This window comes from Camarhynchus parvulus, chromosome 19 (assembly GCF_901933205.1).
Source record: "Camarhynchus parvulus chromosome 19, STF_HiC, whole genome shotgun sequence".
Classification (NCBI taxonomy): Eukaryota; Metazoa; Chordata; class Aves; order Passeriformes; family Thraupidae; genus Camarhynchus; species Camarhynchus parvulus.
Window position 1 is genome coordinate 4420901 of NC_044589.1, and position 16825 is coordinate 4437725.

The window sequence follows — 16825 nt, forward strand, 5'->3', positions numbered from 1 at the left end:
GGGAGCTTTGAGTGGAGTGTCTGACACTGCAGCCCTGAGCATTCATCTCTGCCTTCCAAAGCCTTGTCTGCTTGTTGGTCAGATAAATAAATGTCACATGGATTTGTTGGCAGGACTCGTGCCTTAGTAAGGTCTTTTGCATGAGGATATCCACTTTCTGGATTATTTAAATGTCTTTTGGGCCCAGTCTAAGTACCTTGGGTGTGGATCTGGGTTTCCAGGCATTTCACAATAGAAAGGATCAGAGATCAAATCCAGCCTGAACTTAAGTAGTTCTATTTCTGACCCAGGCTGTGTTTTCTGCCTGTTTCAACATCACTGACATGAAGATCATATTAGTACAAATATTACATGCAATGAAACTGCTGGTTTCCCTCTTCTTCTGTCACTTTGTCCATTTAAACCAAACCTTTCCTGTTGCAAATGCACCTGAGAGGGCTCTTTGAGACAGAGCAGAGAGAGCTGCTGGACTGGTGCTGTCCCTGAAGCCTGTCCTTCCCCTGGGGAGCTGGTTGATGCACAGGGGTGATACAAATCCCTTTTTTAATGAGCTGAGCTCTCCAGAGGGACCTGAAGTGCTCAGTCCATCTCAAAGGTGGTTTTCAGGCAGTTCAAGTCAGTCTCTCTAAACCTGTGGGAGTTACTGATATGTGCAAGCCGGCAGAAGTGAGAATAGGACTCTGTGTTTCATTTGCTCTGTAACACATCTGGTGCCTCTTTTGGCTCCTGGGAGCATTGGATTTATTCACTCTTATCTTTCTGTGGGGATGAGCAAGATCAAAAGCCTGAAGCCAGTTCCATACAGAAACCAATTCCCTGTTTCACACACCACAAGCAGATCCAGACCAAACAAGCCTCACCCATTTCCTTCCCTGCACATAGGACAGTGCACGTATGGCACTTGCATGCTCATGGGTCAATTCAAGCCAAAAGAGATTGCCCAAGATCTATTGCAGAAAATAAAAATAAAAGAAAGTCCATGTCAGTACTGACCTCCATCTGAGTGTTCCTGAAGCATCAGATGCTTTTTCTGCAGAATGTTGTATATTATGAGGGAAAATCTATGTCTGGCTCCTTTGGGAAGCTACACAGCTCCTCACAGAGGGCCAGTGTGAGAATTCCTTTGGAAAGTGGATGCAGTGGGTTGCTGTTAGCACTCAAACAATCTTTTTAGCCTGTAAAGCACCAGGGTGGAACAGCCCAGCTTCCTGTTCTTCCAAGCCATGCACTCAAATCTTTGCGTGGCTGAGAGCCACCAGGGCATGCAATGTGCTCCACAAAGCCAGCAAGAGACTGAGGCTGGAGACTGGAAAGGTCTCCTTGGGGGCCTTGTGCAACAGGGGACAAATCTTGTTAGGGGGACAGCAGAGCCCTGGGGTTGGGGTGCTCCCTCAGGGCAGAATCCATGTTCACCCACTCCTTGCCATAGGGAACCTTTGGGTTTCCCCACCATCCACTGCATCTCTGCAGCCTCAGCTGCACCTGAGCAGCCTGTAGGGGCTCAGGAACTACAGGACAACATTCCCAGCCCCATGGAAGCACCAGAGTTAAATACTTCTGTGACTGTGTTCACAGGGGTCTGAGGATGAGGAGAAGAGATGAGGATCTGACTCCATGTTTCACAAGGCTTGATTTATTATTTTATGATATATATTATATTAAAACTATACTAAAAGAATAGAAGAAAGGATTTCATCAGAAGGCTAGCTAAGAATAGAAAAGGAATGGAAATTATAACAAAGGCTTGTGGCTTGGACAGAGAGTCTGAGCCAGCTGACTGTGATTGGCCATTAATCAGAAACAACCACATGAGACCAATCATAGATCTGCCTGTTGCATTCCACAGCAGCAGATAATCATTGTTTACATTTTGTTCCTGAGGCCTCTCAGCTTCTCAGGAGGCAAAATCCTAAGGAAAGGATTTTCCATAAAATGTGTCTGTGACATACTTCCATGGCCAGTCAATGGAAACTGAGTCAGTGAAAGACTCTGTCCCTTAAGGAGCACAAAACACACACAGAGATATGTTTCTGCTCTATGGGACATGAGCTGTGATTCATCACCTGAATATGGATGGTTTATCCTTTGAAATGCTCCATGCTGTAAATCATTTTCCCTTTTTGAGAGCTGCTGGGCTTCAGAAGTCATGAGAGGTGAGATGTCTCTGAGAGCTGGGAGTGGGCAGTTCCACCCTGCTGCAAAGCCCTGGGAAAGCACCTTGTTGATTAAATCCCTGTTCAGGGCTTTATCCTCCTTCACTCACTTCAAAATTGCTGAGATGAAACCAGAGGTAAAGCAGCAGGCCTTGTGTTTAGATAAGGAATGTCCTTTGGAGGGAGCAGTCACTTTAACCTGCACTCAGAGCTCCTTCTGGCAGTGTTTGTTCTCACTGAGGCTCCTGTCAGGACTCCTTTGGTGGCTGCTCACTGTCTGCTGCTCCTCTGCAGCAAAGGGAGATGGAAACCACTTCATGCTGCAGCTCTGGGCTGCACCAGCCCTGGGATCTGCCTTGGGTTTCCTGGCTGTCATTGAGATGGATGCTCTGTCTCATTTGTTGGGAGTGGTAGTATCCCTGGGAGCCCAGGGATGGAGCAGGACTCCACAGAGATGGGTATTTTGTGTATTCATTGCTTTCCTTGGTATTTAAACAGGAAAATAGTAGAGGGGAGAGCATTAAAGGGAGTGGAGGCTGTGCAGTCTGGTGTCTGTGAGGTGGGAGCAGGTGCCACACCAGCCTGCATCAGTGCCAGGACAAGTGTCTCTGCCTATGACAGCAGGTCATGCTGGTTGGCAGCATGAAAAGTCTTAAAACTGATTTTTATTTCATCTACCTTCTGCATTTTGGGACCTTCATTTCACACTCTGCCCCACTGAACATCCCCAAACAAGGTTCATGTAACGTGGCTGTGGCTGGTGAGCTGTGCACTGGATTTGAGTATTTATTTTGCCCCACAACTGATCTTGACTCACTTTTCCATGAGCCCTAGATAAAGGGATCAGCCTGGAGCTGTGGGTGAGCACCCAGAGCAGCTGGCAGTGTGGCATGGCTGTGTTTTGTTCTCTCTGTGACATGGCTGTGTTTTGTTCTCTCCAGAATGCATGAACTGCACCAGGCTGGCTGACATGAGCGAGAGGCTGAACACGCTGGAGGCCAAGGTAAGGAGCTGCCTTTATTCTCCTGTTCCACCAACATTTCCAAGAATTTCTGGTGAAAAACACATCGAGTTGGCTGGCCTGGATTGATCAGTGCCTCTTCCTCTCTCCGTGGCAGTGGCTCTGCCCCAGAACATGAGGCACTGTTTGCCCCCAGCCCTGCTCCTTCCCTTCCCCTTCCCACGTGGCTGCATCCCTGTCTCAGCCCAGCTCCTCCAGAATACTGCTCAGACCTCAGAAATACTGTGCCAAGTGTTGCCATCGTATTTATTTGTCACTGTTTGCCTGTCCCACCTGCCCTCCCTCTGCTCTGCTCTATTTCTTCAAGTGCAATCCAGTCCTGCTTTTTTTATCCCTTTTCTGAAGGGTGGGAGGCTCTCATGCATAGTTTAGTGGAGACAAATATTAGATGGAGACCTTCACGTTGTGAAGTTGGTTTTTTTCCTACAAATAGTTTTAATTTCTACCTACTGGGATTCAGATAAATTGTTCCAGTCTAGCAACAAAGCAGCTGAGTCAGCATTCCCCTTTGATCTGTGGTCCCTCCTGTGACAGCCCACTCCTGGCTGCTACTTATCATGCTTTGGTCCCTTTAAGGCATTTACTGCTGTTATTATTCATTAACTGATGCTTATCAATGACATAAAAGAATTTAGGGAGAAACCTTTGTGGAGGGAGGTGGTGGTTGTGTGGTGTTTTTGAGGTCAGTACATGATATTATGGTAATTTGGGAATTGTTTGTGCTGAAACGAAGTCTGGAGCCTCCTCAAAGCCTTCCCAGTTATATTTCACTGCAGGAAAATGAAGGGGTGGGGGGAATGAAGTTCTGGGGAACAGAATTGTTCCAGTGGAAAGAAGGGGTGTAGTGCAGAGGACCACAGGGAGCAGGGGCTGGCAGTGGGGGTCCTCTGGCAGGGCAGGACAGAGGGACAGGACAGAGGGACCCCTGTGTGTGCAGTCCTGAGTGCAAGTGAGCCACAGGCCTGGCCTCAGAGAGATGTGAATCAGCCCTTCCTTCCCAGGCTGGACCTTTCTTTGCTGTCCAGGATTTTCTCTGTGTGGCTGGCTGGAAAAGGACAAGCAGAGGCTGTCTTGCCATCACTGCCCCCTCTGCTGCCTTGTGCCGCTCAGCACTGATGTGGGTAATTGTTGGGGTACCTTTGCCAATTCCCTGACTTCTGGGACTCTGCCTGGGCCCTCCCAGGGGGCTCCCCTGACCCTCTGGAGTGGTTTTGTGTCAGGAAAGAGATGCACTGGATCTTTCCAGCCTTCAGGCCCTTGTTTATTGTTATCTTATCTAGAGTTTTGCACGCTGTCCACACCGGGCTCAGCGCACTGGAAAAGCACCACAAAAATAGCCAACAATCTCTTGGTACAAGGTCTTTTAAGACTAAATTATCCAATTAACAACTGACACCTGGATCATTTTCCCTTTTAACCCAATAACTGATCCCCAAAGAGCCCCCAATGCAGACTTTTCCGCCCAATTACAAAATGCCACCCAAAGCCATGAAGAAGAAGGAAGAAGAAACCCAGGATGACACCCTGTGCCCTCCATTTTGCTTCCATCCACAACATACTAAAAATCCCAAAACCTCAATTTCTCACCAAGTGATACACCTACACTACTCTCTGTAATCTATTTCACACCCTAGTGGATTCTAGTCTATTCTGGAGTCCAGGAAACTTTCTCCATGAATGAGGGTCAAAGTCAGCGCTCCCCTGGGGGTCAGGGCACCCCAGAGCAGACAGAGAAATATCCCCAGTGCCCTGGGTTTCCACAGGTAACAAGGTGTAAAGGCTGATGGCAGCTCAGCTGGGGCCTGGCAGGACTTTGGGGAGGGGGAAGGAGGTTCCACGTGCCCAAACCCCTTTGGGAAGTCAGGCAGAACGTGCTGTGTCTCTGATTTAGTGCTGCAGTCAGGCACTTGGTGCTGTGGCTGTCATGGTTTTCCTCCTGACTTCCCTCTGCTCCCACAAAGACCCAGGCTGGGAGCAAGGCTCATCAAAAGGGTTCACTTTTACAGAGGGAAATGAGTTACTGCCTTCCTTTTTGAAGTACTAAAGACCATGTGTCTGCAAGGAGACCTTCTGCAGCACAGCCCAGCGAGGTCCTTATCAATCTTTTGGCTTCCACTTTGTTTGAAAAGCTGTGGATGCTTTGCAAAAATTGACTGTAGCAATGAAACAGAGAGTGAAGCAACAGTACACGACTGCTGGTGCTGTACACAGGAGAAATGTGCTGATTCCCCATTTTTTCAAGGTTAATTTAAGTTCAGTTTGATCTCTGTAGCAATCTAATGAACTCAGTTGTTATTATTCAACAATAGCCAGCATCATTTAAAGGTGCTTATGTTTGTTTGGTGGTGTCTGCATTCCTGCTCTGGATTTTGGAGGAAGACCCCTGTTTTGCTGGATGATTTGGATGTGAAGCTGTCTCTCAGCTGTCCATACTGTCTTCTTGTAATGTCCCATTTCACCACAACAACCTGAAGCTGTCTTGAGGAGCACAGGAAGGGTGGGATGGCCACACACATCTCTGCCAGTGCCAGAGGCTCTTTCCCACTGGATTTTTACAGGTTTTTTTTTTTGCAAAAGCAGATGTGGAATTTCATCTTCCCCACAAGCAGAGCTGGATTTTCCTACCACAGTGCTGCTCCCTCTGGAGGGAGCTGAATTTGAGGCATTTTGCTGCTTTTGCCCTTTTGAATTTCAGCCCAGAATGACCAAGGTGAGCTCAGGGGATGGCAAGGGGAAAAACCAGCCTGAGGTTTCTTCTTTCCCCACTCCTCTTCAGCTTTTATAGCAGCCCCCCTAAAAATGGGGATAAAACCAGCAATGGTCTCATCTTTCCTATTACAAGGGTGAGCTGGTTCATCCAAATTGTAAGATCAGTGTCCAAATGAGGTAATAAAAGTAACCCTGTGATTTTAGTAATATGAGAGTTGGATCAGAAGGTGAGAAGCAAAAATAAACACAGAGCAAATGGAATGAAAAATGATTCATTAGGGACCACTGCTTTTATTGCCCTTGGGGAGGAGAGAGGCTGAGCCATGGCTCAGCTGCAGCAGAACCAAACCTTCAGGTGCCTCACACCTTCCTGCACTGCCCCAGGATGTCCTTGTGCCTGCAGGAGGGGTTTCTGCAGGGAGGGAGGTGAAAGAAGATGGAATCAGGCTCCATCCTCATCTCCTGTTTCCAGCTACCACATTGTCCCCCCAGGATGGAGCTCATGTGCTCACCAGCCCCACTGAGTGCCAGAGTTCTGAGCTCAATTGATGGTGCTGAGCTGGAAATGTACAGGGCACAGGACCTGTGCCAGGGAGGATGGTGACGACCCTGGGCTCCAGGACAAGAAATGCTGTGGACTGGAAGAAAAGTATCCCCTCCCCAAGCCCCAGCATGCCAAACCATTTTTCTCTCCTGTGACTTCTTAGTTTACACCCCCACAATACCCCTGACCCCATGAGAGCCTCATTGGTGGGACAGCAGAGCAAACCCTGCTTTTATTTGATAGCAAAGTTTTCACAAAGAGCAAGACCCTGCTTTTATTTCATAGCAAAGGCTTCACAAAGAGTAAACCCTGCTTCTATTTCATAGCAAATGTTTCCCAAACAGCAAACCCTGCTTTTATTTCATAGCAAAGGCTTCACAAAGAGTAAACCCTGCTTCTATTTCATAGCAAAGTTTCACTTAAGCCAGCGCAGCCCCTTAGTGGGAAGTGTGTTCAGCCCTTCCTGAATTTCCTGAGCCTGGTGCTGCCCTCCTGTGTCACAGGACTGAGCCCAGACAAACCTGGGGAGTGCAGACAGCACTGCCCATGGCAGAAAGGGCTGGAAAGGGAGCAGGGCTGGCAGGGCTGCAGGCAGGGATGCAAGTGGGGCTGGCAGATTTGCAGGCAGGGCTGCAGGCAGCTGCACACAAATTCCTGCTCATTTTGCTCGCCCAATTTCTCTATAAGCACCACCACAGAGCTCTGAGCAGTATTAATCCCAGGTTTGGGCTGGAGTTGGAGTGCAGTGCTTGATCTGAGCTGATCCAAGCCAGCCTTACCTCCTGACACAGCTCTTGTGAAGCTCGTGGCATTTCACTTCCAGCTTTAATGCCTGGAGATAGCATTACACATCCAGTGTCTGATTGATTCATTGTGTGATTGATAAATGACATGCATAGTTTTTGCATGAAAACAGCCCCTGTAATGTGATTCCCCACACAGAAGATTCTGAAAGGTTTCAAAAAATCTTTGTGCAGTGAAAAGAATTTGATCAATTCATTGCTATTTTTCTGAAATCAGCCCATTTATTTAGGAGAGATCACCAACAGCGCCTTCACTACCTTGTCTTTGAATGGTAAAAGATCATAACTTGGATCATTGTATGAAATATTTCTGTATTTCTCTTCTCCCAGGCAGTTACATTAAATACTGGCAGCTGTCTGGGATGTTTTATGGGGTTTGTCTTTCCTTTCTCTGATAGACAATAAAACAATTCCCTGCTGTAGGGGAGAAATATTTGGAAGATAGCAAATGTTTCACGGTGCTGTGACATGGCAGGGAGATTGGGAGGGGAACCAGAACTGCCTGGCTGAGAGGCTGCTGCTGGCTCTGCAGGGTGGACATGAGCAGTTGCTTGATACTTCAAGGACTTCCATGGATTTTCCATGTGTATGTGATAGCTATGAGCAGATATTTCCTTTCCTTTCTGAACAGGAAGGTCTCATTATATTATTATTATTATTATTATTATTATTATTATTATTATTATTATTATTATTATTATTATTATTATTATAATTATTATTATTATTATTATTATTGTTATTATTATTATTATCATTATTATTATTATTCCCTAAGGTTTCCTAATGGCTCTGTGCAGAATCTGTTTCTCCTGCTCCAGCAGTACACTGAATTTAAGGAGAATTTGGGTTGTTTCACAGGTTGCTATAATAACTGGCTGGTTTCTGATAGCAGTAACAACATGGAATCAATCCCTGTAAAAATTATAATTTAATGCTGAGTTTCTGTAGGTCACTTAATGACTCAAATGTCCCTAAGAATAAAATGCAACTTCCTAACTGATTCTTACAAGGAGGAACCATGAATCAAAACTGGGTGGGCAAACTGAATTTTGTGTAACTTTGCATCCATCTCTTGCTTTTTAGCTGCTCTGCAATAATCCTGATGATGAGGCAGTTTGGATACTGACCCTTGTCTCATTTGGGCATCCTGCTGTCTTTCAGAATGATGGTTAAAATCCTTTCCTCCTAAAGTCTAGTGATTTTTGGACCTTATTTCTTATCACTGTTGGATTGAAGGAGCAGTCTGTCCCCTAAGACTGTTCCATGTGTTTGGCCAATGCTGTAAATCGTTTGCCAGAACAACAAAAAGGCTGCAAAGGCCTCCTCATCCACCATTCCCTCCCACAAAGTCTTTTAGTTACAAGTTTGGCATTTTTAGTCAAATGGATTTAATATTTTCATAAAATAACTTTGCAAAATTCTCTTTTCCTGACACGCCACTGAAGTTTGCCAAGCAAATCCGATGTCTGCATTAGGAGACACATTTGGTGTGTTTAATACCTGGGAACACTGTTTACAAGCTTGGATTTTTTTAAGAGAAATACATTTGTGGACAAAGAGTAGGTTTTGTCAAGGGAGGTGTGTGAGGAGCCCAAGGGATGTGTTCAGATCCTTTTGAAATTCAGTGTCCAAACATTTGAATTTCCACTTGATTCTAATCAGAAATTCTATGGGAGCTTCATAAGTAAAGTATCACTGAAAGATAAAAATTACTTTGTGTCCTTTTTCTTTGAACTTGTACTGAGATGAGCCAGGAAAGGCACAATTTCCTCATCTTTTCCCTTGTTCTGCTCTCTCCCAGCAGCTTTTAGAGAGCTCTGTGGAGGGGAAGAGCACAAGATCCATCTGAGCCTGTTTAAGGTGATCCCTGAGCTGATCCCTCCTCACCTGGGGAAGCAGAGCTGATCCCAAAGGCATTGCTGGGCACAGGGGCACTTGGTCAAGACTAAATTCACCTCAGGCTGGGCTGGGTTCACATCCCTGGTGCTCCTACACCCGCAGCAATACCTGGGGCAGAGGAATGGTGTGATTTTGAGGGTGGAAGGTTATAGCTCCCATGTGTCTTTATGTGGTGTTTTAAAGGCACAATGATGAATCTGATTTCACTCTGAGCTCCCTTGTGTGCTTTGTGTACAGAATTGCTGGATCCTCTCCACATCTGGCTCCTGTGGTGGGCTGGGGGTCTCAGCAGCAGAGTAAATCCCACTGGGGAGCACAGTCAGAGGAGCTCCCCAGTGCCTCACTGGAGCACAGCCAATCCTTCCCTCCAGCTGTTCTCTCAAGCAAAGCCTCCAGGGTCTGAGGAGCTGCTGAACAGTGTCTGTGTTTGGTCTGAACTGGGAGGGCAGCTGGGCTTTTGTGTCTTCTCTGCCCTGATTCCCCTCCAGAAGGTACCTGCTGAGGAAAGAGTTGCATTTTCCATCCTGATTTTGGAAATCTGGTAGCTCTCTTTGTATAAAGAACAAGAACTGTGCTACCTGATAGAATCCTTTATCCACGTTTCTGTCTTCCATGCATTATCTGATGACACAAACCTCACCTTTTGCTCTGCACTGAGTCACTACAATGACATCAGCTAGTGTTCCCCCCATAATTCATCAATGCAACAACTTCTCCAGGCACTAATTATCTTGTCCCTTTGGCAAAGCCTCTAAGATGTTGTAAGTTTGAAGTCACCCAGATTCTCTGGGCACCCAGTTCCTCAGATGTTGGTGGACACTTACTGGATGTCTTTTGGCTTTTGAAACCAAGCACTTGTGTCAGTGCTGGAGCCTTGTGTTCACAGGTCCCACTTTGCTTTAAGAGAGAGACCTTCCCCATCACATTTTGTCAAACTCCCTGTTTAGATCTGTCTTGTTGAATGATTAAAAAACTCTTTTATTGCCAAATAATTTGCTATGAAGAAAGATCTGTCCAACAAGTTATGTAATTTACCATTATTAATCAGCTTGTGTCTCCACAAGATCAAGGGAATTTTACTTTACACTGGAATTTTTAGCTGATGAGTTGGATTCATGCAATTTTTTTCCTCTTTAGAGAGGGATGGAAGGGAGTTAATTCCACCAGTGCTTCAAGAGACTAAATATCCCCTGTTTATTAATTAATAATATCCATCTGGATTTTTAACCAAAGAAAAAAGCATTCTGAGCCCTGTCATATCAACTTTTAAATCTTTGGAAGCCTTGCTGCTCTAACACCTACCTAGTTACAGGACATCAGGAATGTGAGCAGAGGACAGATGATGGGAGGAGGCTGCCTTTGTGAAATCTTTTTCTGATGAGTGGGAACAACAAAAACAGGGTTCTGGAAAGCCACTACAAGCCAAAAAACGTCCTCTGACACCAAACATCTCCAGAAGATGAAAACCGTCCTCCCATTTCCATTGTCCCTGGCCTGAGCTTTTGATCTGATGCAAGAAATGTGGTATTTGTCTGAAGTTGAGAAAGTTTATGCTGGCAATTGGAGAAGGAGGAGGTGGGTTGAGTAAGCTGGGACTGAGCTCCAGGCACACAACGCTCGTGTCCCCGCGGAGGGCCACGAGCAGAGCGGGATCCACAGCCAGGCTTCCAGCCCTGGGAGTGGAGCAGCAGCCAGAGCCTGCCCTGGGAGCCTGGTGGGTCTGGGAGCCCCAGGGTGATCCCACAGCCTCTGGAGCTGGCCCTGAGCCTTGCTCACTTATGCTTCTTTCTCATAAAGAGATGTTAGTAAAACAATTACACAGCCTTGTCAAGACTGAATTGCAGGTGAAAACCCAGCACATCTCTACCTAAACATGGCCAACCACTCACAACTTAACTTCCAAGATGCTTCCTCATCTATCATAGAAGAACTGATAGGATTCCACGACCACGCCCTAATGGTTGCACTGGCAATCTGCAGCCTGGTCCTCTACCTATTAACCCACATACTTACAGAAAAACTGTCATCAAGTACAGTTGATGCACAAGAAATGGTCCCCATGATGGTCCCCATGTTGTGAGCAGCTCCTGCGCACTGTTGGCAGCAGAGGTGGCCCCGTCTCAGTCCCTTCCAGCCTCCTGACCCAGCTCAGCTGGGTCTGACCTGGGTCTGAGCCAGAGACAAACCCTCTCTTGCCAGAGGCTCCAGTTCAGCACAGCCATTTAGGCTGATTTGGGTTTTTCCTTCCATACATGCAGAAAGACAAAAGTTTGAGTGTTTTGCTGAGTTGAGGCTGTCCTTCAACTCAGAGTGCGCATTGCAAGGTAGGGAGGAAAGGGATTTTGTGTCCTGCAGGGATCTGCTGTCCTGGCACCACAGGCAGCAACATTGTCCTTCTCTCTGCCTTTCCTGGTTGGCTGGGGAGTGACATCATCCAGGGCTGCAAGACATATTGCATTTATCTGGTGGCATGAGGATGTTTTCTGCCTCCATTCTTCATGGAGGCAGAACTTTTGTGTTGAAAGTCGTAGCAGCAACACAGGTGGGCACTGCTTGCAATAAGGATTACCTGTGAAAACCCCACATTCCTCCCTTGATGTTATCCCTCTCTCTACCTCAACCCTATTGACTAGGAAATACCAAGATTTTAGTACTGAGACTTTAATACACTGCACATTTTGCTAATTTTCTTTCTGGCTGTGAGCCTCTGTGGTATCATTTTCCAGCAGTTTACTCAGAGGGCTCAAAACTTTCTTTTTTTTTTTTTTTTGTTTAATGAAAGTGGGAATTCTCCTTGAGTCCCCTGACTACAGCAATGGCAGCCTTAAGAAAAACAGAACGTGACAGAAAGTGGATGAATGGCTCCAGTGCTATTGCAATAATGTGTAAGGAGCCCGTTTGTGCTCTGTGCTGTGTGAGCTGTGAGAGGACACTCCTTGTTGAAAGAGCTGTGTGTAGTTTGAGATTTTTGAATGTGACTAAATCCCTTGTGCTTCTCCTTCTTTAGCTTGGCTCTGTGGATCTCACGGATGTGAGCGCTCTCCTCTTTCTGCTTTATTTCTTTTGGGCATTTTTCAGTCCTGATCATAAAAACTAGAATTTCTCAACAATTTCAAGTCTGGAGACTTCCTGACCTGTATCATTTTGTGCCCAGGGAAAATAAACTTGTTCCTATGGTTTGAGCCTTAATGACTGCAAAGTATATATAGTCAATTTATAACAGTGCATGCTGGATTATCCTGTGCATGGCTTTACAGCTTTTACAGCATTTATCAGCAGAGTGCTCATTTCAAACATGTTGTTTTAATGAAAAGGATACCGTTGCCACTGTTTTGTGTTGATTATGTGGTAACACATTTTTATTATCACCCATAAAAATGATTTGGAGCCGTTCCACTCCAGATGCGACCTTGGGCAGAGCCACAAGGGCCACGGGCCCCTGTGCTTTGCTGGGCCCTGACCATGGCTGCAGGGATTTAACATCCCTGTTCCCACAGCTCTGCAGAACACTGGCCAAGACAGCCCCTGGGTGCCCCTTCCTCACAGCAGGAGCATCCCAGCCCTGCCCTGGCTGCAGCCCCTCTAATTTGCCACCTCCGGGGTTACTCTGCCTCTCCACCCGAGCACATCTTGGCAACATCCAGATGTTTGCTGGGGAAGTGAAAGGATGATATAATAAATAATATAAAGTGATGCAGAAAAGGTCTTCAGCTCACACTTGAGTCCCATGGCAGTGGAAGTTAAGCACAGTTATGGTAAGGCACATGCTGAAGTGTTTGTTGAACTGATAACATGTTTCCTGGAAAGTCTGAGGAATAAATCATTGGGTAGGAGCACAGAGTGCAAGAGGCAGATGGAACTGATTCCTTCCTGCCTGGCATCAGTCAAACCTGGTCAAGAAAAGCATTGTGACCTTACTCCATTTTGCTGTACTCAGAAAGCAGGACTCTGGATCTGTAAATAAAGATCCTTGCAATAAAGGAAGAATTTTGCTTGTTTGCAAGAGTGAGGTTCAGTTCCCTTGCACTTAACCCAGCTCCCAGTTTAATTAGTTTCTGATTCACCCCCATCAGGCCAGTACATTCTGCAGGAAGTTCATCATTCCTGGCGCTGCTGCAGTGCTGGCTCTCACCAGGCCTTGCAATAAAGAAGTGATAAACCTTGTAATAATTGCAAGTTAAAAACAAACAAGTGGAGCCAAGTCACTCTCATTTATAATTGCAGTGTGACTTCATTATGTCAAGACAACACAGTGTGTAAAGGCTGAAACTTCTAGGGATTTAATGGAAAGTTTGAGCCATATTCCCTTTTATTTCCCTTATCCCTAAATTAGCATTGCTTAGGTGGTTTTCAAAGAGGAAAAGATGATGCTGTAACAAACCTCAGTGCTGCATGACTGGAAAAATGTTCCTGTATTAGAGACCAACTCCCAGTTTCAGAGAGGCTACCAGGGGGCAGGGAGCAGAGCCTGATGGACAGCCTGGACCATATGGGAACCTGGGGTCACTTTGCCAAGGAGAGAAGGTTGTAAATGGCCCATACACCTCAGGGATGCCTGTTGGGATGTGGGTTTGTTTGGAGGTTGTGTGTTTGCAAGGCCTAGAAACAGCTGTGAGTTTTAATAATATCCTATTGCTTCTAAGCAGAGCTCCTTGAGTAAACAGACTGCTTTCTTTTTTTTTATTTTTTAAGTTGCTTCAAAGTTTAAGTACTTCAACTCTCTAAAAGCTAAATCTTCTTCATCATCTTTAATTCAGTTGGTATTTGTGCTTTTACAACCAGTACTTGTGCTCTGTTTGCTACCCTGGGCTTTCAGTTACAGCCCTTCACCTCATCCCAGCTGTCAGTAATTTCTGATTTTCTGGCTCTGTGTTTGAACACCAGGGAAATGCTGTGTCCCTGACAGCAGCTTCAGTCCCTGGTCTCATGTTTCTCACCAGGGACACAGTCCCATGTGAGGCTGAATCCTTCTGGAGGCAGTGAAGTCCTCCCCAAGCAGGGTGTGTGTGGGACACAATCACAATTAACACAGCAGTTTCCTAGCTAATTGATGCTGATTTCCTAAAACAAATAAAGCTTTTTTGCCAAAATCCCGTGGTCTGGGAGCAGAGTTATTCCCAGCCCTGTCTGGCAAGAAGAGGAGTTTTAGGACCTCCTCAGGAACTGACACCGTGTCTGAAACCATCCAGGTCAGAGATCATAGAATATTCTGAGTTGGAAGGGACCCGCAAGGACCATCCAGTCCAACTCTTAAGGGAAGGGCCCATGGGGGGCTGAACCCATGTCTTGGTTTGAAAAGACAGGTGTCTGCTAAGGAAGGCAGGAGCCTGCCTTGAAATGGAAAATTTTTGAAATTAAGGGGCTCTCAGACAAAGATATGGGAATAGGAATAACCATTTTTTAATAGGAAAGCTAAAATTAGAAATGCAATACTACAAAAAACCCCCAACCCTGCCAAACTGAGAGCAGTCCCTGTCCCCCTGTGTGTCAGGGGGTGGCACAGCCCCATCCCATGGGGGCTCAGCCCTCCTGCAGTGCCAGCTGTGCTGCTGCTGGAGCAGGGATCCTGCACAAGGGGGGAGTTTTCCTCTGCAGCTCCAGGGCTGCTGCAGATGGGCCTGGGCTCCCTCTGGCAATGCAGGGCAGCAGAAAGCTGCTCCTCTGGCAATGCAGTGGGCAAAGGCTGCTGTGTGTTCCCAACTTCAGATTATATCCAGGTAGGAATGCTTGGCTCTGTTGTAGTTGCAACTGAGTCAGTATAAAGCAACACTCCATTTTCAGAAGGCTTCGAACTGGTTTTATTATAGCATGCATGCCTTTTATACATTCTTACAAAACTCATAAGTTTACACTTTACTCATTGGTCAGGAAAGACAAACAAAGTGCTATTGGAACAGGCAGTTGCAGGTTTCTCTTATTTATCCTTCTTTCTTTCTTGGTTTCTATGTCAACAACCTTGGTAGAAAATTCTTTCAGGGGCAAACATGGATCCTCTTTTCAGACTTCTCTCTTGCTCACAGAAGTCACTGTAAAACCTCTTCCACATGGTTGGCTCCTCCCCCTGGGCAGAGCATCTCCCAGTGGGATGATGGAATTTGATCAGCCATGCAGGGACACTCAGAAGAGATCTCCTGGAGGGAGGATGGGTTGTGGAAGAGATAAAGAAAACTGCCCAATGAACAGTAGACAAGTGCCCTGTCAGGACCCAGGGCATCCCTCTGGCTGTCCTGAGCAGCCAAGACCCGTGCCAGGGGGCTCAGAGACCCTGGCACAGAGCCCAAGATGCCTGTGGTTTTGATTATGACCCATGGAGCAAATTACCAACCTTAGATGAAGATCTGCAAGCCACAACAGTTTAAGTAGAATGATAGTGAATTTATCACGGGGTAAAAAAGTAGATTTTGGGGTTTTTAGAATGGGGGTTCAGGGGGCAAGATGGAGGGAACTGGGTGTGTCCAGCCTTTCTCCTTCTTCTTCTTCTTCTTGGCCTCCATCTTCTGCTGTGATGTTGGCACTTTTAGATTGGTGTAGAGTAAAAGCTCACTGTCTAACATAAGTGATAAATATTAGAATGTAATTGTAAAGATTATACATGTAGTTTTTAGTATAAAAAGATAACTCTACCCCAGGGGGAGGCAGAGTGCTCTGACTGTCTTGCTGAGCGGACCTCGGCTAGACAAGAGAAAAAATTTTATAGATAAGATACAATAAAAAACCTTGAGACCAAGAATTGAAGAGTTCTGACTCCTTCTTCAAGCACTAAGCTGAGAAAAAAGACTTTCTAACATATCTCAAAGTCACTCTAACCAGCTAGAAATCCTGAGACTGCCCCAGCTCTGACAGATGGCAATAGGATACACACCCCCCATTTCCAACCTAACACAACCCTGGGCTTGTGAGCCCCTTGCTGTGAGAGCCAGCTGACCTGTGTGTGTTGGTTGCCCTGTGCAGATCCTGCTGCTGGAGGCTGCAGAGAGGAGCCCAGCCCTGGAGAACAACCTGCCCATCACGGGCACCACGGCCACATGGGACCAGGAGCTGCTGCCCGACGCCTTTCCCCTGCTGAACCCCGGCACCGTCCTCAGGAAAAACGTGGCAGCTGTTGGTAAGGCTGGCCTGCCCTCACCAAATCACCCATCCTACAAACACCCTGCCTTTGAGGGAGCTAAAAAGGAGTCTGGGTCTGCTCTCTCCTTGGGAGCTGCAGAGGAGAGGGGTTGGGAGGTCTCTGCCCTTCCCTCAGTTCAGCCAGAGCAGAGCAGGGATGTGCTTGGAAAAAATCCATTGAAGCTGCATTATTGCCTGTGGCAGCCACAATTTCTGTTGGCACAAACATCTGCTGGGAGCTGGATTTGGTTCTGTTTGAGTTCTGTTAACCCCAGCAGGGCCACTGTGTGTTTCAGTGAGTTTGTTTTAAGTTTTTTGAGGATTTTGAGGCCTGGACACATCGAAACATTCCTGAGGAAACTCCAGAGAGCCATCAGGATCACAGTGGGACAGACCCTGCTTACCTACAGAGCACCAAATGCAGTGTTTCCTGGTCTGGGAGCAGTGCTGGGGGGTAGAGGAATGGGCTGCATGGGTCATTCTTGGTTTTATTAGGAAAAGAAACTTTCCCATGAATAGCAGCATCAGTTGCAGTCTGCTTTATATTTTCTAAATTTGCCATAAACACAATGGGCTGTTTTATGAT

At 46.4% G+C, this 16825-nt stretch overlaps 1 protein-coding gene across 7 annotated transcripts in view; it reads left to right on the forward strand.

Annotated features, from left to right (window-relative positions):
- Window positions 1–16825, forward strand: part of COL26A1 (collagen type XXVI alpha 1 chain) — a 172394-nt gene that overhangs the window by 122934 nt on the left and 32635 nt on the right. For all 7 annotated transcript variants that reach the window (XM_030962403.1, XM_030962406.1, XM_030962408.1 and 4 more), the window contains 2 exons: window positions 3095–3156; window positions 16084–16237. In XM_030962403.1, the coding sequence (XP_030818263.1) occupies window positions 3095–3156; window positions 16084–16237 (216 nt within the window). The remainder of the gene's footprint in view (window positions 1–3094; window positions 3157–16083; window positions 16238–16825) is intronic.